Source organism: Lactuca serriola, chromosome 4 (genome assembly GCF_051521515.1).
Source record: "Lactuca serriola cultivar US96UC23 chromosome 4, Lser_US96UC23_V15, whole genome shotgun sequence".
Classification (NCBI taxonomy): Eukaryota; Viridiplantae; Streptophyta; class Magnoliopsida; order Asterales; family Asteraceae; genus Lactuca; species Lactuca serriola.
The window spans coordinates 318,084,293-318,109,054 of record NC_136411.1 but is presented as its reverse complement, the minus strand read 5'-3'; the positions used below and the strand labels follow the sequence as shown (position 1 = coordinate 318,109,054).

Sequence of the window (24,762 nt, the reverse complement as noted above, 5' to 3'; positions counted from 1 at the left end):
TATAAGTAATATACTTATAATATATTAAAAATCAATTAAAAATTAGCCAATGGAGTCTAAACGAGAGTTGTAGAGCATAATCTCACCTTCGCGTGGATATAAAGAACGTCGAAAACGGAGTTCGTATGCGAAAGTTATGAATTTCTGAAGTTCGGGGCGCGAACCCCAAAGCTGTGTCAGAGACCACGACGTGGTAAGCAGTGACACGATGTGGCAAGTCTTCTGACACCTCCGGGAGTCCCCCAGATGCAAATTGTGATGACGTATGCAGTGACGACCAAGCCCACGACGTGGAAAAAGGGTGCCACGACGTGGCAAGGGCCAAATTCGCCCTATATATAGATTTGAAGGGCCAGCCGTTTAGGGTTGCTATTTTCTCTCATCTCTCTCCCGTTTTACCTTGATTTACGTGCAAGAAATATCCTGAAGCAAGTCCGAAGCCCCGAAGATCCCGAGAAGTGCAATTCCCGAGCCGAAGCTCTGCCCGCAAGGAGTCTGGTTTTTTGTGAAGATCTTCCAGATCTACCGAAGAATACTACTTCTACAAGCCGTAGTGCTGTCCGATCATCTTCTGATCAAGTGAGTGTGTAGTTATTTTCTTCCAATACAATATTATGAAGTATTTTATATAAAATACGTGCTATGTGTATATATTTTGTTGTTATATGTGTGAATGTATATTCACTCTCTTCTATCTCATAGATCTGATTTATTCTCTATGAAATACGTGTTACGTGTGTGTGCCTCATCTGTTATGTGGAATATGTATTGATTAAAGCATGCTATACAGGTTTTTAAACTATGTATAAAAATGTATATTTTTATCTACTAATATGTTGGGTAGAACATGGGTAGATAGTTGGTGTCTAATAAACAGATGAGAGGCCTCGATGTTGTTTTGATTCAGTTATCTAGCGGAGTTTAGATGACGACCACAGACTTTTTTAGACAATCCTGTGGAACGCTAGCAGGTTCGCCACTTGTAGGTGTTAATGAACTTGGGTGTTCATTCGCTGTACTCCACCCCCCTCATGGTTGCCTTATTTGACTTATATTGCTGAGGAACCCCCGAAGCATGTGTTGTCGCCCCGATGAAATATTCTTAGACTAGGTCCCTTATGTTAGTTGTCTTAGGGATGTAAAGTGAGAATAACGGGAATGGGTAATTGGGTTATTGTTGGTTGGTGGAATTAAATATAATTATTTATTGTGGGTTGAAAACCCTATATGCTCACCAGGCTCCCAAGCCTGACCCACTCAGTTTCTTTGTATTACAGGTAGTGGCGCCAGAGCATAAGTTGGATGACTTGTCAAGTTATTTTTGGATTATAGACCTGTTGTTGTAAATAACTGTTGTAAGGTCTGTATTGAAATGTTTATGCTTTTGGTCTGTTTATCGGAACATGACATCCCGAGTATTGTAATATAATGAAAAATACATTTCTTTAAGAAATGCTTTGGTAAATCTTATTTTATCATATTTTGTTTTGGGACGAATTCCGCAACTCTTTTAATCAAAGGATTACTCTTAATATACTTTAAAAGCATAAATTAAACCGGTCTTTTCTGGCCGTGATTTTGGGGATGTCACAGTTGGTATCAGAGCATTAGTTTAAGCGAACTAGGAATTTGTAGGATTTCTAGACTTAAACTTAGAATGCTAAGTGAAATTTTGAGATGTGTGTCTGTGATATTTTAGACACAAGCACTAGTTTATTTTAGGAAAGTTGCCTAAAATGCTTTTATGTGCTAAATGTTATATGTTGCCATATATGATATTATTTGTTCGGATCTATGGTCTGTTGCCGACCGGATCTGGAAACCTTATGTGTGTAGGATTCTAAGCGTACGTCTACGATATTAGAACTAGCATGTAAACGTTTCGGAGTGATAAGGATGATTTGAATATCTATCGTGAATGAGGATCTAATTTCACCTTATTCGGTGTATAGATCAGAAATGGTGAGAACAAGAAGTGGAGTTGGAAATGCTGATGAAAACATGAATCAACCACCAGTGATTGAGCAAATACCTGTCGTAGCAGCAGCACCTGAGTCGATAACAATGGCTGGTGTACAAATGATGATTCAAACAATGTTGGATCGTCAAATGGAGGAAACTAGGCGGTTGCTTCAACATAATCGTGAAGAACTGTCAATTCGTGTGGAAGAGCCCGAATTAAATGAAGGGCACTCGGAAGGTGGAAACTTCAGTGGGTCTGTTGGTCAAGCCAACCCGCCGATAGTTAGGCAAAACAATTAGGATGGAAGAAATGATGGAATGGGATGCAAGTACAAGGACTTTCTGACTTGCAAACCATCGACCTTCACTGGAAAGGAGGATCCGATCGGAGTTATGGATTGGATCTCAGAGATGGAATTGGCCTTTATGACTTGTGGCTGCAGAGGCAAGTTGCAGACCACGTACGCAGTGCGTCAGTTTCGAGGTGGAGCCGTTCGTTGGTGGAACACTCTAGGGAAGACTTTAAGCCCTAATGAGCCACTGCAGTTGACCTGGACAGAGTTCTTGGCACAGTTCAAGCGCAAGCGGATGACTTCCCTTGTTTTGTTTTCCACACTCACAAGCTGGACACATATATGATAATAAGTATTTAAAATAAATAATACCTCAAGTGATGGATTTTACAATAGGATGACTTCCCTTGTTTTGTTTTCCATACTCACAAGCTGGACACAATGTATCGTTGCTATACTTTAAGATTGGGAGACCACATACTAGTTCGTCGGTAACTAGGTTGTTGATGTATCTGAAGTTGAAATGAGCTAGTTTGCGATGCCATAACCAGCTTACTTCGGATACTGCTTTTGATAGGAAACACAACTGCGGTTTGGCAGTGACCAGTGAGACATCGAACGGATACATTGTCCCTTCGGCTTTGGATTTGATCAAGCAGGTGTTTCTATCATTTGTCATTATGTAGCAATATTCACTATCAAATTCAAATCGATGACCAGCTTTGCATAGTTGGCATACGCTCATCAAGTTATGCTTAAGGCCTTCTATGTAAGTGACCTTTTGAATTGAGAACCTTCCCTTGGTCAACACACGGTAACCCCTAATGATTCCATTTGCTTTGTTTCCGAAAGTAACATGTCCGCCATTGTAGATTGGCCTGAAATCGCGAAGGTATTCTAACTTTCCGGTCATGTGCAAGGAGCATGAACTATCAATTAACCACACCTCTTCTTGTTCCTCCTTGCACATTGCCTGAAACTTAATAGGTTAGTTTGGGCACCCAAACAAGTTTGGAGCCCGGTGACACATGAGAAACTTTCTTAATGGATGCACGCACGTGGGTTTTAGGAGCAGGTTGCTTTTCTGTTTTTAAACCTAGTCCTGGGTGCTTTACAACTTTTGGAATTTTATGAGGTTGGATTGGACGAGATGTTTTTTGTAGATAAAATCCAAAGGAGAGACTTTTCTCATTTATCCAGACATGGTACTTGGTCAACGATCCGGAGGATGTGGTTGGAGTCTTGTGACTGGCCCATGGGTGGGATTTGGCTGTAGTGCCCTTGGGACTCAAAAAAGTTTTGGCACATGAACTACTCCTAGGTTTTGAACTGATGACATATTGATGTGATTTTGAAGGTTCATTAGTTGTTCTTTTGTTCTTTTTTTTATTAATCATTATTCATATTTGAGTGTATCCGATCGATACAAACCTTCAGAAAGTACCAAAAAGAATTAGAAAATAAACATATACAATAAAATAATTTTGCTGAAATATGAAATATATAGATATCAACGACGACGTCGGGTGCTGCTCTAGCCTCCTTCGTAGTCAACTGAAAAGATCGACCCCTGGCCTTCTGGACCTCCACCTTACCCTGTCACCCATCAATAATACACATGGTCGCAGGAGCATAATCTTGAACTAACTTCATTGCAAGAAGTGAACATTCGACCTTCATATGTCCTAACTGGTTGCAAATGAAACAAACCCGCAAACCTTTCGGGCACTCCTTCTCAAAGTAACCGCCATTGCCACATAAGTAGCATAGTGATTTCGATTGACAGGTACCCTCGTGACACTTGTTACGCTTATTGCAAGTGCGACTCCTTTAAACTCCTGCTCTTGAATCAGCGGGATTTGCCTGCTTAGCTGCTGACTACGGCTGTACTGGCCTCCTATCTCTCATTTTTGTATTCACATCGACCTCTCTTGCCATCAGATCCACCTTAATCTCCCTCTTCCTGCAATTGGTCTGTAGCTCAGCCAATGTCTAGTACTGAGAGTTTGTCACGAACTCTCTGATATCTTTCTTGAGCATAGTCAAGTATCGGTCCATCCATGCCTTCTTAGTAGATGCATACTTTGGAAAAACATAGCTCTCTCAAGGAACATCCGAGTGATCTTGATCACCATCTCAGTCATCTGCTGGAGCGATAGGTATTCCTAAGTACATCGCTACCTCTTCACCAAAGGAATATACTCCTCTCAAAATATCTCAACAAACCGATCCCAAGTAACTACGACTTTTTCCATAGGTGATAAATCACCCGTCATGAACTTCCACCAGTCTTTCACTCCCAAGCGAAGTAGGTTCAATGCAAAGCGAACCCTTAAATCATCCGAACAAGAGCATGTATAAAAACACCCCTCAACATCAGTAATCCAACTCAAAGCAGTAATCGGATCATGGACTCCTTAAAACTTCAGGGGCTTTGTGTTGTTGAACTCCCAATACCACATTGAATCACCCCTGTGAGACCTCACAACAATGACAACTACGGTCGCTGCACAACAACAGTCTTGGTAACCACATCGTTGCGATGATCAGAAATATCGATCATCGTGGTCTTGATAGACCCTAATACCTCCGGGATAGCCACCCCAACAGCTGCGACTACTTCAGCAGCAATGATCCTACAGATCTCATCATCACTGATACCCTGTCTCACCGAACCGCTGGAGCATGAAACTCGAGTATACTAACTTCCACACCTATTTGTAGTTGATTTAGATCCATGCTCAAGGTCCCGAATCACAACCGTCTAAGTGCTCAAATATCTATATATAAAACCCTAAGACATACAACTAAGGTCCATACTTAGCTACCGCTCCGCTTCGCAAGAATTCTCCGCTAACCTTGTCAATGGCTTTATGTAAACCAATTGTACATAATATGGACTCAATAGAAATTCAAATAAGTTAACACCAAATCCACAACCAAACAAGGAATAGGAAGTAAGGATAAATTAAGCATTCTAAGGCTATGAAATCCTAACTATGTACAACCATGTAATTTACACGAAGTAATTCACAATTTTAGTTTCAACCCTAGAAGTGCATCCACAAGTAATCTCATAGGCTATAAGGAATCACAAAATCAGGCAACCCTATCTTGCAACTCCTGAGGGATCCTTATCCTACCAACTATCATGCATTTCTATTATCTCAATAATAGTAAACACTACAACATATAACACAGTTATAGATATTTTGGGAGATCACTGCCACGGGCTCTAGCTGATTGTACACTCTGCTTCTTTCATTCCTTTTGTGACATTCATTTTTTTTTTTTGTAAAAAGGTTTATAAAACTTTCGGATCCTTAGTTTGAGTTTGGAATCCCACTAACGTTTATCCAATTCTCTTAAAGCAGGGTTCTGAAACCAACTTGTAGCAACTCAAAATTTTCAAAAAAAATTTCATTTTTTTAGCAAAAACCTCCAAGTCCTATAAAAACCAAAACAAAAAAGACCAGGTGTATCAATACAATCATCCCAAATAGGAGTATCAAAATGTGGAAATCATAAAAAGATCTCCAATATGGAGCGTACAGTCACACCTTCGCCTTCCTGCGATCATCTTAGGTACCTGAATCACATTTAATCCACAACTATAAGCATAAAGTTTAGTGATTCTTCCAAAAATATCCATACAACACGTCATAATAAATAACTATGGGTTGTCAGCAACCTTGGGGATTATTAGCAACCCCATTGGACTAACAGCACGTCGTGTGCATTAACAACACGTTTTAGGTGTAGTCACCAACCTTAGGGGTTCTTAGCAATCCCAAGTTATCAACAATTCAATTAAGATAAAACAACAATCAGGAATAAAGACCAAACTGGTCATAGACATACTACCACACATGTATAAGCAGTGGGAACACTCACCTCTTAAATAGCAGGTAGAAATACAACTCTCATACACAGGGTAGACAGGAGCAATGAGACACCTAACATCAATAAAGTCATTCCCTATCAGCCTACATCCTTAAAACTATAGTTTGACCAAAAAAGTCAACCATGGTCAACTTCCAGCTAACAGTCATGCTGTGACCGTCCATAGGTTACGTCGTGACTAGAAAAGTACAAAATAGTAGCGAACATCACATCTCACAACTTGACATGCTATTTCTCACGTCGTGAGATCTGTTCAGGCAGCTTTGAGCATTAAGATCTTAATCCCTTAACCACTCCTTGAGACTTTCCATACGGTCTTCCCTAACCCTACATACCATAAAATCATGGTTTTTTAGTCATGCATTTCCAATGCATGACTTGGACACTAACTAGGTCAATAAGAAGATAATGTGATCAAGACTCATGCTTAGAGTCTAAAACCAACACCAGACATCAAATTTGAACTCATATAAAAAGTAAATGCCTCAATGATCCATAAAGTTGCTAACTTTATAGATCCCATGCATGCTACCTAACCCATCCATGAAAAGGAAAGCATAAATATTAGATCTAGCATGTATTAGAGATAAAGGAAGGAGCTTTATGACTTACAAAGGTCCAAAAACACTACATGATGATAAGGTACGAGGCTGATTTCCAAAAGGAGACACCCACATAGTCTTCTTCTTAAAAGAGCCAAACACCACCAAATAAGCTCTTTGAGGTCAACAATGGAGGCTAAGAACATATTGGGCAAGAAGGAAGTGATGGAGGTTGAGGGTATGCAAACACATATGTGTTCATGTCATGAAAATGGCCAAGCGTCTCCAACGAATGACACGTCGTGAGACATTATCTCTCATATCGTCACCCTCTTAAATTTTTTGGTTTTTCATTCTTGATTAATTCAAACCTTGAAAGATCAAATACCTACAATAGACGCTACAACATAATTATAGCCAAGCAACTTAATATTATTGAATGGGTTATCACAAAACTAACTTATATTCTCTGGTTCTCTTTCATCTCCCACAGTTTATGTCTAGGTATGGACATACCAAACCCCATTCACTTAAACTGTTGTTCTGATATGAATTGTAATAACCTAGACTTTTCTAATAAAAGTATTCTAGGGATTATCATAGTTTCTATTAAAAAATGTGGAATTCTATTACTTAAAAAAACCACATTACATCCTAGTCAATATTCAGGTTTACAATAAAACTATAAACATAAATTTAAACAACAAGGAAAATAAAACTAATATAAAATTATTCTTCTATTCTAAGTCCTTGTGCTCCTACTTCTTCTCGTACAATGGCTAACACATGAACCTCTAAAACATGTAAATATCTACATACATCATACCACATATCTGGTAAGTTATATTCTATCTATTTTTCAAGGTATCAAAATCTTATATCTTTTCTTTCCTTCTTTCTTTCTTTCTTTCTCTACATGCTCTACCTTTCTTTTCTTTTCTTATAATACTCTATAAATCTAATCTATTCTTTCTCTTACCTTACTCAACTATTATTTCTCTTTACATACTCTTTTATTCTACTACTTCTTTATCATCTCCTACTCTTTCCGAGCCTCTTCTCAGGCTCGTCTCACACTCCACAGTACTCTATCATCACATCTTTTCATCCCATCTTGTGTCCTTCACATTCTCGATTCTTCTTTATCTTTACCTCTTTTATAATCTTCTCACTTCATCACTTTTCATATTCCTTACTCTTATCTCATCTCATCTATTTGCTATTTTCACACCCTACTCATAATCTTCTTGTAGCTCTTACTCTTAGCATGCTTTCTCGTACTATTCTTACACTTACCTCTTTATACTTAACTTCTCAAGCCTTAACATTCTATTCTCAGCTAGACCCAACAGTCCACTCTTATACATTAGTCTTACGTATCATCTAAGGGGAACAACATCCCACTAACGTTATTGGGTACACTCATCTGTACTTAATCCCTTTCCTTGATCTCGTTTTGATACTTAACCATTCTTCTTCTCTTGAGTCCCTCATAGATTCCTCACTCGTAATCCCTTACAGATTATATCTATGTTCTATTTAATAACTCTCTTATCTTTTTCCACTCATGGAACTCCACATCTTCTAACCACTACAATCTCATTCCCACATGAATCATCTATCATCATTCCAAAAGGAATCATAATCTTATTCCCGAAGAAAATAATCATATTGCTTTTTTCAAAATCTTCTTTACACATACTCTAGTCTCACCATAATCTTACATAACATTTTCCCCATGGACATTTTATCTCTTTATCTAATCAATATATCTTCTACTACTTATCTAGTACTTAACTCATTATGTACTTAATCCCTATATTTATATCATACACACATATATACTATGCAATACTATTACCATCTTCTCAAACATACTCTATCTTCAACTCCACATACATAATCTAATTATACGTAGATGCTCAAATACATGGTTTTAGCCGTATTATCTCATACATACTTTAAATGTACATACATTCTTATATACATGTTTTAAACGTATGTTCATAATGTATCTCTATCTAACAATAAACGTAGCACTTGAATTTGTGTATGTTCCTTTTTAGCCTCTTTGTAATTAATTATTTCATTTTGGTCCATGGAGCAAGTACGCGGGGCGTACCATATGGTACGCTTAGCGTACTGAGTGGAGTTGATCGTGGGACCGAGGCCTCGTACACTGGCCATACAAGGATTACACGGGGTGTACACGGAATTAATGAAAACCCTATTTTGGGGTGTTTCATCCTATATAAGGTCCTTAAGTCCCTAGGTTTTCCCTCTTTACCAGCGTCCGTTTCCCTAAAACCCTAATCTCGAACCCTAATAGCCTCTTTGAGTGTTCTTGAGCCTTGGTCTTGATTTTAGTGGTTTATGCTCCTTGAAGTGAAAGAAGAAGAAGTTGGTGAACTCATTCACTGGAAGGAAGCTTAGAGATCCATATTTAGCTCCATCTCTTGGATACTTTTGAGGTATAAAGTCCCAACCTTGATCCTTGTATGATTAGATCTCTTTATGTCTTGGTTTTTATGCTTTTGGTCCCCTTTTGGGTTAGTTTGGTGAGTTAAGTCATTTGTGGGGCTTATCCTTTTAGATCTAGGAATATTATGAGTTTCATAAGCTTACAGGTGCAAAATTTGTGGTGTTTAAGGTCTCATGCATGCATTAAGTCATTTATTAAGTCCTTTTAAGCTTAATAGATTCATTAAGCCATGCATGCACGTAAAGTTGGCAACTTTGTGTGGTCAATCAACCCACAGAAGTCAGATCTAAGTTTTGGAGTGTTGTCCTAATCGGTTAACGGTTAGAAATGAAAGTTGGCTGAATGAGGGAGTACGTTGGGCGTACAAGCAGGTATGTTTAGTGTACAAGCCTAAGGATAGTACGCCCGCGTACTCAACAAGTTGGGCCTCGAAATCTTGGGTCTTCGGTTTGGTCTATATTTTGGGTTTGTGATATCTTGGGCCTTATTGGGCCATCAGGATTCTCTTGTAGGACTGCTGGAATTTTATTGGGCTTGGATTAAGGCCCATGAAAGGGTTTGGGCCCAATTTGGAAAATTGGGCCATATTTGGGCCTTGGGTGTTTATTTGGAATTTTGGCCTTTTGATTGTTCGATTGGGCCATGGCCTTGGGACAAGTTTTGGAAAGGGTAAAAAGGTCTTTTACTGTAGTTTGGACACTTAGCGTGGGTCGGAATCCGAGTATTGTTTGGATGATTATATTGTTGTTGTTAGCGCGAGGATTTTTAGCGGTCCAACAGCCATAGATTCTTTATGTGAGATTCGACAGTGCGATGTGAGTTTCGTCACTGTCTTTAGCAGGTAGAATGCACCAATGCCGGCCCATGATCTTTTATACTAGGATACTTGATTTCTGTGTGACTCTTGTATGTGTATGTGCTTCTATGCTTATGGGGCAGAACCCGATGGTTATTCTGTATGCTATGATCAGTTATGCTTATATAATTTGTTTGTGGGTGGGGCCCGTTATGTGAGTTTGGGTGGGGCCCATTATGTGATTATTTATGTATGGCATGTGGTGGCGAACACACTAAGCTTTGTGCTTACAGTTTTTAGTTTATGTTTTAGGTAGTTCTGTTTTTCAAAGGGAAGAGCTCAGGATGATTGCAAGGCACACACCACTCAATTCCACATTCTGTGATTTACTATGATAATGATGATGTATTGATAAAACTTTTATTACCTTGGTTTTATGAACTCAAATGAGGATTTGGTAAAGTTTTCAAATAAGAAAAGTACTTTTAAGAAAATAGTTTTCTAAGATAAGATAGGGTGTTGTGCGTGCAATCAGCCGAGCTCGAGTAAGTTCTCTAAAAAATATCCATACATGTTATATGATATGATTTGATTTATGAATCTATGAATGCCATGCTAGTTAAGGCTAAGGATTTGCTCAATATTTGCATGATAGAATGCTAGGAGATATGTATGTTATGCCTATTGTATGATCTTGCAGCCTTACATGCTAGTTCTGATTACTCACTGATATGTGATTCCTTGTAGCCTAGGAAGCATGGGATGGTAGATTGGGTATAATTTGTATGCGTAAGGCAATCGACGGCAAGAGTGAAAGTTCCTTGCATGAGTCAAGGTGTGTGAGATTGGATGTTCTTGATTATCTTATGGGTTGGAATGTTACGGCACAAATGTTGCTTTTTTTTGTGCTCTGTGGGACTCTAATATAATGGGAGTTGGATGCTAAGTGAATATTTTAAGTCACATGTGACATAGGTTGAATAATCTCAGAGTGATGGGATGACTCTGTAACTCCAAGGATTATCTAAGATTTGTTGCATGTGATTGTATTCATGAGGTGGGCAACTGACATTATGGGAGTTCTTCAGCAACTGATGGCAGGGTGAGGTCGAGAAGCTAGGAAAGTCAAGTTAGTGCTTCAGCAGGTTTGGTCGCGATGTGTAGCGGGTATTTGGGTATCAGTTCGAGAAGGTGATTTAGAGGATTTGGGATGATTCATGAGGAAAGTATAGATAGGTGTGGAAGGTAGTGTTGGGCCTATACTACAGAAAGAAAAGGATCCCTACTCGAATCGGAGAAAGTTTTAGAGAATTTAGGAAAACTGAGGGATGAGGATTCTTGGGTATGTTCTGATATTTTGCATGTTTTTTTCAGTATGGTGATGAGCACTCGGGAAGGAGGTTCGGGTTCGGATTTTGTCACACCCACAAACCAGGATGGATGAAACGTCCCGGGGTGGATGACTTTAATGTATTGTATCATAACATCATGCATAATAGTGACCAAAACAAACATGATCATCATAAATATAATTGATAAAGTTACATGGTTTGTAAGTGTTACATGTTTCAAAAATCAATTATAATATGATGATATAAGACTTGACTGACGTCTTAGTGTCTCGTCTTCAAAAGCTTGGTGTTACCTATCTTAGTGATTCCATGAGAATACAAGTAGTTTTGAAAAAGTGTGAACAATTAAGTTGGTGAGTTCATAAGCGTTTGTATGAGAAATCTGTTGTTTTTCCTTGTAAAATGAATGAGTGTGATGCAGAAATTCCAATATTTTCTTATAAAGTGAATTGTAGTTTTAGATTCCCTAAGACCGAAATTGTATGAATATTGTTTCCCTTGATAGTAGTTTGAATAATTATATAACTATTTGAACGTATGTTTACCGAAATGTAAATTTTACGATACTGAAATATAGTGTACTGTAGTTATATTTGTGTAAAACCCTTTGAATGAATGTATCTTGAACTACCAATTATACTGTAAAATAGTGTAGTATATTTTTATTATTTAATAAAAGCTGGTTGAATGTAAGTTAGCCCTGTAAACCAAAATGTATTATTTAATACCCTATGTGAGTTATTATAACCATACTAGCGACTAGTGGCCTATACGACGTTCCTCAGGCGTCAGAATGGTATGACATTTGTCACCCCAGACCTACCGGTCTAATTGTAGCTAATAGTTTAGGTGCAAGATTGTCAGTCCCGTATAGATTTATACACAAGAGTCACACTCTCCCTACAAGAGACTCTGGTTTTATTACATGACTTTAACGTGTACTCTAAGAAGTGCATGAAGATAGTGCCTCACAACCTTGTATTAACCGGTTTACGCATAGTATAATGAAAATCCCTTTTTCTTTTAATTGTATATATTACCACTTCGTAGTGCTTACATAGTGTGAAAATAATTATTCTTTTTAAACAATTATTTCTTTGTCCCCAACAGGGTAAAATAGTGTTAATGTTCCATTAACTATACATATTATAGTTTATATAAATGTTTCATTGAAATAGTGAGTCCTTTGTATACTGTTATCAATTTACCACGATAATAAAATGAATTGAGATAATTATATATGCATGTTTATATAATTATACCCATTTGCTCAACATATTACAAAAGGGTTAAATTCTTATAAACTATTTTAAATATAGTTTATTTATTGAAATCCAATTGTATGCTTCATATATATATATATATATATATATATATATATATATATATATATATATATATATATATATATATATATATATATATATATATATTATTGTAACAAAACCATAGCATATTTGTACAAAAGATTTGTATGTATACGTTCCTATGTTTGGTAATGAAGGTATTTCGTGTATTTTAGCATTCTCGCATAAAATATAAGAAAGCATATATATATAACGATTTGTATTTTAACACAAGTTTTTCTTGTGTTTTACTTGTATCCCCACCCCCTAAAACATAGAAGAATCGTGAAAAATGTAGCTGTATGCACTCACCTCGAGTGTGTTCTTGGCTGGGTAATGAGGTGATGGCGGTGTTCTTCAAATTATAGTATGTGAACATGTTCGTATCCGCAAGTATTTTAACACATAATATTGTGTGTAAATGAGTTAAATTAATATGTGAAGTGTCGTAAAACACTAGATTAATTAAGAGGACTTACAAGTTCTCTAGGAAAGGTTTGAATGAGCTTTCTGGGAAATACTTGAAGATATGAAGATGCACTTGGGAAAGGTATGAAGATTTGAACATTGTATGAATGTTCTTGTAAATCTTGAGAGGATTTCGAAGATTTTAAAGTTGGAAATGAGAAATGGAAAGGGGTTTTCGGCCATAATATATATATATATATATATATATATATATATATATATATGAGGGTAAGTGATTTGACATATGCATTGGTAAGTGTATTTTATCACTTTGAATAGTGTGTCACCGTTTGAAACCAACGATTTCGACCCATCCTAACCGAAATCACCTTGTTTTCGGTCCAAGGATCCCACCGAGATCACCTTAATTTCGGTCCAAGTGATCTCGGTCTCACATGGTTCTCGATCCAAATGAGGTTCTCGTCTAATAGGGTTCTTGGTGGAGTGGTTCTCGGCCTAAGAGATTTCAGTCAAGCGTTTGATTTCGATCCTAATTGTTTCACAAATGATGTTTTTGGTTTTGGTGGTTTTTGATTCCAAAACCGAAATCCCTAAAAGCAACTTGAATTCTTATTATTTATTTTTTTAACTATTTGACTTTTATTGACATAATTGACTTTTGGTTGAATTGCTTTGACTTTTATTGACCCGAAATAACCGATTGTTACGTTATCCCCCCGTTAGAGGGAATTTCATCGCGAAATTATTTCTGAAGTGGGTACTTATGAACTTGGGAAAAGATGTGGGTATTTTTGTTGCATCTATTCTTCTCATTCCCAAGTGAATTCAGGTCCTCGCTTGGCATTCCAGGGGACCTTCATTATTGCTATATGACTTTGTTTAGTTCTTTTGATTTCTGTGTCCATGATTTCCACAGGTTCTTCAACGAAGTGTAGGCTCTCATTTATCTCGATTTCATCGAGTGGGATTACAAGAGTCTCGTTAGACAAACACTTCTTTAGATTGGACACGTGGAAAGTAGGGTGTATGTTGCTGAGTTCTTGTGGTAGTTTAATTTTGTAAGCCACCGGACCGATTCTAGCAAGAATCTCGAATGGCCTGATGTATCTTGGATTTAATTTTCCACGTTTTCCAAAATGTACCATTCGCTTTCAGGGTGAGACCTTTAACAGAACGTAGTCACCAACCTGAAACTCCAAGGGCTTTCATCGTTTATCCGCATAAGTCTTTTGTCGGTCCCTAGATGCTTTCAGTCGTTCTTAAATTTGGACGATCTTCTCTGTAGTTTCTCGTATGATCTCGGGGCCGATGAAAGTGTTGTCAGGAACTTGTCTCTTTGCTAGTTACATGTCGCTTACGTCAGCTTATCACATAGGTGATCTGCACTTGCAGCCATAGAGGGCTTCGAATTGCGCGACTTTAATGCTAGTGTGATAATTGTTATTGTACGAGAATTCGACGAGTGGTAAATGGGTATCCCAAGCTTTACCAAAGTCTACCACACAAGCTCTCAACATATCTTCCAACGTTTGTACTGTTCTCTCGCTTTGCCCGTCAGTCTGGGGATGATACGCTGTACTCATGTCGAGTCTGGTTCCAAAGGACTTTTGTAGTGATTTCCAAAACTATGAGGTAAATCTAATATCTCTGTCAGAGACAGTGGATATTGGCACACCATGCAATTGTACTATCTCTTTAATGTACGTCCTGGTTAGCTTCTCCATCATGTCAGCCTCTTTTACTTGTAGGAAGTGTGCGAATTTGGTTAATCTGTTAACAATTACCCAAATGGTGTCAAGACCTCCCGTTGTCTTGGGTAACTTGGTTATGAAATCCATGGTTATTCGCTCCCACTTCTACTCAGGTATATCTGGTTGTTGTAGAAAACCTGAAGGCTTCTGATATTCTACCTTGACCTTGGCACAAGTCAGACACTTGCCCACATAGGTAGCAATTTCTGCTTTCATGTTTGGACACCAATAAAGTTTCTTGAGGTCCAGGTACATCTTATCTGAACCAGGATGAACAAAGTATCTGGTCTTGTGAGCTTCATTCCTGAAAACGTCTCTGTACCCACCGAACATCGGTGTCCGGATTCGATTCATGAGATAACGAACCCCGTCACCCTTAACTTCTAGATTTTTATCCATTCCTCTCAAGGCTTCACCTGCCACATTCTCGGGTTTCAAGGCTTCCAGCTGAGCCTCTTTGATTTGTGTGGATAGGTGTGAATGGATTGTCATGGATGATGACTTCACTTGGCGGCCTGAGTACTCTTTTCGACTAAGGGCATCTGCTACTACATTGGCCTTTCCTGGATGATAGCAAATCTCACATTCGTAATCATTTAGTAACTCCAACCATCGTTGTTGTCTCATGTTGAGTTCCTTTTGATCGAAGATGTGTTGGAGACTCTTATGATCCATGGATATTGTACACTTCATACCATAAAGGTAGTGTCTCCAGATCTTCATAGTGAATACTACTCCTCCCAGTTCGGGGTCATGTGTGGTATAATTGACTTCATGATTCTTAAGCTGTCCTGAGGCATAGGAAATGACCTTTCCTCGTTGCATAAGAATGCAACCTAACCCTTGCTTGTACGCATCGTAGTAAACCACAAAATCTTTTGTCCCTTCTGGGAGGGACAAGATCGGTGCGCTGCATAGTGCTTGCTTTAGTGTTTGGAAAGTAGTTTCTTGTTTCTCCTCCAGCTGAAAGTTACACCCTTCTGTGTCAAGGTGGTGAGTGGTTTTGCGATCTTGGAGAAGTTTTGAATGAACCTCCTGTAGTAGCCAACGAGGCCTAAAAGTTGATGAATTTCGGTTGGTGTTCTTGGTGTCGCCCAGTTTTCGATTGCTTTGATTTTGGAAGGATCCATATGTATCCCTTCATTGCTGACCACATGGCCTAGGAAATCCACCTTTTGAATCCAGAATTCGCATTTCGAGAAATTTTCATACAACTTCTCTACTCTTAATGTTTCCAAGACTTGTCGCAGGTGCTGACTTTGTTCTTCCTTACTTCATGAGTAGATTAGTATGTCATCTATGAATACTTTTACAAATTTGTCTACGTAAGGTCGACACACATGGTTTATCAGGTCCATGAACACTACGGGTGCATTTGTTAATCCGAAGGGCATTACTACGAATTTGCAGTGACCGTAGCGAGTTCTGAATGCGATCTTGGGAATATCTTCTTCCTAAACTCATAGCTGATTGTATCCAGACCTTAGGTCGATGTTTGAGAAGAAACACTCTCCTTGTAGTTGGTTGAAGAGGTCTTCTATTCGAGGTAAAGGATATCGATTTTTGATGGTGAGTTTATTTAGTTCCCGGTAGTCTATGCACATGCGGAACGATCCAACCTTCTTCTTCATGAACAAGACCAGTGCTCCTCAAGGAGAGAAGCTCAGTCTGATGAAAGTTTGTTTAGCAGTTCCTTCAGTTGACTGGATAATTCCTGCATCTCTGCTGGTGCTAAACGGTATGAGGATTTAGCTACGGGGGTGACTCCGGGTATCAAGTCGATTCTAAACTCTTCTTGGCGTTCGGGAGGTACTCCTGGGAGATCTTTAGGAAATATGTCAGGCAAGTTATAGACTTTGGAAATATCCTTGACGTCTTTCCCTTCTTGTTTCTATCCACCACGTGAGCTAAGAAGGCGTAGTATTCTTTGCGAAGATACTTTTGAGCCTCGACACAAGAAATGATTTGAAGGTTTGTGCCACGTTTGTCGCCATAAATGACGAGAGTTACGCTACAGGGCAGATTAGGGCGAATGGCTTTTTCGTAACACAAGATATCGGCAAGGTGAGGACTTAACCGATTCATGCCAATAATGATGTCGAAGGCATTGGGTTGATTAGTAAAGAGTAGTTGTTTAGAGTGAGGGTACATCTTATGCATATATCGTTAGTACTCTCTATCTTTCCATTTGCCATTTCTACGGTGAATGTGTTACTTAGTGATTGGGGATTTTGGTTAAGTAAGCGTTTAAACTTATGGTTCACAAAAATTTTTCTCCGCACCACTAATGAAGAGTATGCATGCATATGAATTATCTAGGAGGAACGTAATGGTCACCACGATAGGATCATTCATGGCCTCCTCATGTTCCATTGTTAAAACTCTTCCTGCGCCTCCGACATTCCTTGCTTTTGGACAATCCCTCTTGAAATGTCCCGTTTCGCCGCATCCATAGCAAGCCTGGCTCATTCTGACATTAGTGGTTTGAGTGTTTTGTTGTGCCGGTGCCTTACAGAAGCTAGCATTATGCCCCTTTCTGTTGCAATTATTACAATACAACTCTCGGCAGGCACTATGATGATGAAAATTGCATTTATTTCATTTTGGGAGAGTGCCGACATGTGGCTTGGCTAGTGCAGGAGTGGTAGGGGCGGTGATGGTGTGGAATGCCACAATTTGCTGCTTCTTTGTGGGCTCTTGTGTCGAATGGCCCTTCCTCTTGTTCTGAAACTTCTTCTTATTTTCACTTCCTTTGGTTTTCTCGGGAGTAGCTGTCATAAAGTCCTAGTGGACTCCATGATCCACAAGTGTTGGTGCCAGGTGCTTGGCATTGTCAAAAGTACACAGGTTGGCTGAAATCACATTCCCTTGAATCTAAGGGGATAGTCCCCAGATGTATCACTCCAGCTTTTTACTTTCCACTATGACCATCCCATGACATAGTATTGCTAGATCGCTAAATCTGGCAGTGTAGGTGGCGATATCAGAGTCCTTCATTGTAAGATTCCAGAGTTCTTAATCTAGCTTTTGTAGCTCGCCCCTCGGGCAGTATTTTGCTAGCATCAGAATTTTTAAATCTTCCCATCTCATGACGTTGGCCACTGGGAGAGCCAGCGATTTGACATAGCCATTCCACCAAGAGAGGGCTCTATCCATGAATGTGCAGGCTGTGAATTTAACCTTGCTAGTTTCTGGGCATGCATAAATTTCAAACACCGAATCTGTTTTCTCGAACCATCTCGTGAGAGTAATGACACCTCTGGTGCCATCGAAAGACTTTGGTTTGCAGTTTGTGATGTCTTTGTAGGAACATTCCCTCGGGTGTCATTGGCTAGTATTATTAGTACCGCCTCCTGACCCACTGGCACCATCCATGCTGATCTGCACCATGGTGGCTGCCATAACGGCTGTTACATCAGCTTGGAAGATGGAAGTGTCCATCTGCTGAGGTGGTGGTGGTGGAGTTGGCGGTGTGTTGTTGACACGCATGATAGATTTGCGTGGTGTCATCTTTCTGCCACAAGGTTTAAATATGTTTTCAAATTAGAACACCTTAACTATAGGTCTGTCTACGTTGACTGTATGAGAATAATGGTATGAAAGACATATAGATTGCCTAATTGTGTAGTCTTATAGTATCATAAAATACTCCTATAGTATTGTAAACTTGATGTTTGATTCTTAATGTTTCTTGGTATATAGGCTTGGTAAGTTTTAGACTCGTTGTTCACCACGATCATTCCCTAACACATGTTAGTCATATCTCGCATTAATATAGTTGATCATGTTATATTTATCCCATATATGATTACATAACTATCTAGGCTTAACAGCAACGCCCAACTTATCTAAACACTCGTATATGGTTCTTACTATAATACTGTTTCTGGTATGTATGTATGCATGAATACTTTTTATAAAAATAATTATATTTTAGAAGTACACTTTTAGTCAGAATGTTTTAGCCCCATTGTATTTATAGTTGTATATCTTACATGGTTTGATATAGTTACTTCACTATAAACAATGCTCAAATACCAATCTATCACACCCCCAAAGCAGGATGGCGGAAACATCCGAGGGTGGATGACTTCCATGTATTGTATCATAACATCATGCATAAAATTGACCAAAGCAAACATGACCATCATAAATATAATTGATAAAGTTACATGGTTTGTAAGTGTTACATATTTCAAAAATCAATTACAATATGATGATATAAGACTTGACTGACATCTTAGCGTCTCGTCTTCAAAAGCTTACTGTTACCTGTCTTAGTGATTCCCTGAGAATACAAGTAGTTTTGAAAAAGTGTCAACAATTAAGTTGGTGAGTTCATAAGCGTTTGTATGAGAAATATATTGCTTTACCGTGTAAAATGAATGTGTGTGATGCCAGAAAATCCAATATTTTCATATAAAATGAAATGTAGTCTTAGATTCCCTAAGACCGAAAATGTATGAATATTTTTGCCCTTGACAGTAGATTTAATAATTGAAAAACTATTTGAATGTATGTTTCCCGAAATGTAAATTATATGGTACTGAAATGTAGTGTACTGTAGTTATATCTGTGTAAAACCATTTGAATGAATGTATCTGGAACTACCAGTTGTACTGTAAAATAGTTTCATGTATTTTTATTATTTAATAAAAACTGGTTGAATGTAAGTTAGCCCCGTAAACCAACTGTATTAGTTACTACCCTATGTGAGTTATTATAACCATACTAGCGACTAGTGGCCTGTACAACGTTCTTCAGGCGTCGAAATGGTACAACATTTGTCACCCCAGACCTGCTGGTCTAACTATAGCTAGCAGTTTAGGTGCAGGATTGTCAGTCTCGTATAGATCTATACACAAGTGTCACGCTCTCCCTACAAGAGACTCTGGTTATAATACAAGACTTTAGCGTGTACTCTAAAAAGTACATGAAGATAGTTCTGTTGGGTTTTGAGCATTCTAACACTTCCTAAGTGTACATGCAACCCTAATAAACCTTGGATCTATGTTTGTCTAAGGTACATGCAAAATATTAATTTTCCAAGGTTTATAACCTATCTAGCATGGCATGGGGTACTTTTAAACATAAAAGAACTAGATGAATTACATACCTTTTGTTGATTGTTGTTTCCTTGGAGTTTGAGAGCCAAGAACCAATAATGTGAATGCCTCAAGTGGAAATCACAAATCACCACAAACTTGGAAAATGTATGAGAGTGTATAGTAACACTTAGAAATCGGCCACCATTATTACACACACACTAGGGTGTTTTTCATGCAACATAAGCTTGTTTATATAGTGTGCATGGTTAGGATGAAACCCTAATAACCCATGTCTTTTCCTTTCCAAGGATCCATGAGTTAAAAGCTCCCTGGATCATCCGTGAACTTCCATATAAGCTTAGCCCATTAACAAATGAGCATTAGCCCACACCATATAAATATAATAGCCCATGATTTAATTAGTCTTCCTTTTAATCACTAAATCAATTCATAATTAATTTAAGATTAAAACTAATTAAATAACATGACTTTATATTAATATATTATAACATATACTATATTAATAAATCGTAAGTATACAATTCTCATAAAATTATCCATAAATCGTTTGGGTGAAGTGCAACCCAAATGGACCATGCCGGGTTGGGTCAAGTATATACCAAATAAGTTATGGACTTAGACACCTTATCCAATAGACTCCCACTTGGGTAAGTCTAATAACTGTATTTGCCTATATTACTTCAGGAAACAACCGGCAATCGTAGCTCTCGAAAACTCTTTTGAACTATGAAGCGCCATTTTAGATAAGTGATCACATAGTCCTCTGTTCTCATGATATCAACCGGACAAATACATGGAACCATGTCTTGCTTATTGTATGGCAGTTGTTTCTCGATTTCCGATTTGTTTGAAAAAGAACTTAACTGAACACATCAATTTAGTTCTGACCGGGCCTGGTACATGGGTCAACACAAAATCATCGAGGGGCCCAGATATCGCTTCTATTTCTAGAAGGAACAGATAAACTTCGACTCATATGCTTGTTCTACTACTTGTTGAATTGTACACAAAGGCACGTTTTATAACATCAAGTTACTGATGCGTTTACGTGCAATGAATGTACAAACAACTCATAGGTAACAACTCATATCTCTAGGTTTGAAGACTTATATGATATTATAGTCTCACGATCACTCGAGATAAATTCCATGAAGTGATACAAGTGAGCGTGGGTTTATTCCAATACTCATAACTTATGAGCACTCATGAACGTTGTAGCAACCATTGCTATGTCTAAACACCTTTAGCCATCTACAACCCCAATTCATGACAATCTTGATTCATACCTACTTCCGATGTATGACCGATTGTGGAGGTTTGAATAAATTAATTATTCTGGAAGTCAAAACATGCAAAACTGAAACAATAGTAAATATTTGACAATGATAGTAACACTTTACTCATAAATAAATCACAAATTTTATTCATCATCAAACGTCGATTACATTTTACAAGTTTCAAAAAAAGCTATCTAATCTGTAAAACTAATATCGTCCCTCAGCCCGATGCGCCTCGCATGCTGCAAATGCTTAACCCTCGTCAGTCCCTTCGTAAGGGGATCTGCAGGGTTCTCATCTGACGATACCCTCTTTTCCACGAGGAGTCCTTCTTCTATCTTGTGTCTTATGAAGTGATATTTTCTGTCAATGTGTCGGGATCTGCCATGATCTCTCGGTTCCTTGGCTAAGGCAACCGCACTATTGCTGTCACAGAAAATCTCCATAGGCCCCTTAATAGCTGGTACAAATCCAAGGTCTCTGATGAAGTTCTTCATCCATATCGCCTCCTTCGCTGCTTCACTCGCTGCTATACACTCTGATTCACAAGTCGAATCAGCCACCATCTCCTGCTTGGAACTCTTCCAAGAGATTGCCCCTCCATTTAGGGTAAAGACCCAGCCCGACTGAGAGCGGAAGTTATCCCTATCAGTCTGAAAACTAGCATCACTATACCCTAATACTCTCAAGTCATCACTCCCACCAAGGGTAAGGATCCAATCCTTAGTCCTCCGTAGATACTTGAGAATGTTCTTTACTGCTGTCCAATGAGCCTTGCCAGGGTTCCCCTGATATCTGCTGACCATGCTCAAAGCAAAGGCCACATCAGGGCGGGTACAAGTCATAGTATACATGATCGAGCCCACAACGGAAGCATACGGTAATCGACTCATCTCTACTATTTCAGCCTCTGTACTCGGACTCTGAGTCTTACTCAGTTTGGCATTGCTTTGGATCGGTAAATCTCCTTTCTTGGAATTCTGCATGTTGAATCTTTTCAACACCTTATACAAGTAGGTACTCTGACTAAGTCCAATTAGTCTTTTACTACTTTCTCTTAATATCCTTATCCCTAGGATATAGGCAGCTTCCCCTAGGTCCTTCATAGCAAAGCACTTCCCAAGCCAGGACTTAACCTCCTGCAAGGTTGGGATGTCATTTCCTATTAGTAGTATGTCATATACGTACAATACCAAGAAGCTAACTATACTCCCACTAGCTCTTACATACACGCAAGATTCATCTTCACTTCTCGAGAAGCCAAACTCTTTGAACTTCTCATCGAAACAAAGATTCCAGCTACGAGATGCTTGTTTTAATCCATAAATGGATTTCTCAAGCTTGCACACTCTATTAGGGTATTCTGCACTTACAAAACCCTATGGCTGATTCATGTACACATCCTCAAACAACTTTCCATTAAGAAAAGTGGTTTTGACATCCATTTTCCATTTTTCGTAATCATGAAGTGCAACAATGGCTAGCATGACCCTAATAGAATTAATCTTTGCTACTGGTGAGAAGGTTTCATCATAATCAATACCCTGAGTCTGAGTAAAAACCTTCTCAACCAGTCGAGCCTTATAATTGTGCACCTTTCCTTCCATGTCGGTCTTCTTCTTGAAGATCCATTTGCACCCGACTGTTTTACGGCATGGTACATTGTCAACCAAGTTCCAAACATGATTGTCATACATGGACTGTATCTCGCTGTCCATAGCCTCTTTCCATTTAGCAGATTTCGGGCCTTCCATGGCTTCCGTAACACTGTTAGGTTCATCCAAATTTACCAGTGTACTATCGCTGATAAATGTATCACCTTCCGTAGTAATATGAAAACCATAATAAAACTCAGGTGTGTTCCTAACCCGTGTGGAACGCCTCGGAGGTACAGACTCGTCAACTGGCTCAACAGGAGTTTCCTCCTCAGGTTGATTGCTAGTGTCTGAGGTTCCTTCACCAATTGATTCTTGAATTTCTTCAAGGTCAATTTGCCTCCCACTGTCTCCTTGGCTCATAAACTCTCTCTCTCTCATGAAAGGCCCCTCTTCTTGCTACAAAGACCACATTCTCACTGGGTCTGTAGAAGAGGTAACCGAAGGATTTCTGTGGGTAGCCGAGGAAAATACACCTTTCACTTCGGGGTTCGAGCTTGTCATGAGTCTCAAGCCTCACGAAAGCCTCGTAACCCCAAATCTTGATGTGGTCCAAGTTGGGAACCTTCCCAGTCCACATCTCATGAGGTATTTTGGTAACCTTCTTTGTAGGGACTAGATTAAGGATATGGATGACAGTCTCTAAGGTATACCCAAAGAGATTGGTAGCGAAGCTCAACTCATCATAGAGCGAACCATGTCTAAAAAAGTTCGATTACGCCTCTCAGCTACACCATTTAGCTGTGGTGTCCTGGGAGGAGTCAATTATGAGACAATCCCACACTCCTTAAGATAGTCAAGGAACTCGGTACTAAGATACTCACCACCTCGATCGGATCGAAGCATCTTAATGTTCCTGCGCAATTGATTTTCTACTTCCTGTTTGAATTCCTTAAACCTTTCAAAGGTTTCTGACTTATGTTTGATCAAGTAGACATAAGCATACCTACTAAAATCATCAATAAAAGTCACATAATACTGATAGCATCCCTTGTGGCGGTCTTGAATGGTCCACATACATCATTCTGTATTAGGTCCAACAATCCCTCAACCCTTTCACAAGTACCAGTGAAGGGTGATTTTGTCATCTTTCCAAGTAGTCAAGATTCACAACTATCATCCGATTTAAGGTCGAATGATTCCAAGACTCCATTCTTTTGGAGTTGGCCTATGCGTTTCCTGTTTACATGTCCAAGACGACAATGCCACAATGATTCTTTATCTAGGCTAGTAGAAGAATCAATATACAATACATTATTTCCTAAGTTGTCTACAACCGACATAGTTTCATACACACCATCACAAGGTAATGCTTTAAAATAAAACACATTATTAAAGAAAGCATTAATACCACCACATTCATTATCAAACGAAAAAGGTAAAACCTTGTTTGTACAAACTATGAAAGGAAATAATATTTCTCGCCATTTCAGACGAGTACACACATTTATTCAAATATAATTTTAACCCATTATTCAGCAACAAAGTATAAACTCCAATCTTGGAAACAGGTGAAGCCTTCCTATTCCCCATGATCAAGTTTATCTTTCCATGCTCCACATCCTCACTTCTTCTTAGGCCCTGCAAATTTGAACATATGTGAATACCACATCCTGTATCAAGCACCCAAGAGTTAGAATATGGTGAGTTATTAGACAATATTGTGTAAATACCTACATGGGTGGGTTTCACTTTCCCATCCTTTAGATCCTGCAAGTACTTAGGGCAGTTTCGCTTCTAGTGCCCCTTGTCCTGGCAATAGTAGCAATCAGCATCCTTGGGAATGGTAGAAGGAGTGACAGAACCGCTCTTGGTCCTTGATGAGGAGCCTTCAAGAGACTTTCCCTTGGTATACTTCGAAGGGGACTTCCTATTTTTCCCTTTTCTTTGCCCGATAGCCAAAAT

The 24,762-nt window shown here is 38.7% G+C and overlaps 1 protein-coding gene across 1 annotated transcript; it reads right to left on the bottom strand.

Moving 5' to 3' along the window:
- Positions 1-2,628: 2,628 nt before the first annotated feature.
- LOC145099532 (uncharacterized) lies at positions 2,629-3,225 on the bottom strand. Its single transcript, XM_079037095.1, has one exon. The coding sequence runs from the start codon at positions 3,223-3,225 to the stop codon at positions 2,629-2,631; it is 597 nt and encodes a 198-aa protein (XP_078893221.1).
- Between the last annotated feature and the right edge of the window lie 21,537 nt (positions 3,226-24,762).

What these genes read in the sequence shown, in the direction of transcription:
- LOC145099532 (XM_079037095.1), bottom strand. Translation starts at nt 3,225, where the DNA reads ATGTGCAAGGAGGAACAAGAAGAGGTGTGGTTAATTGATAGTTCATGC.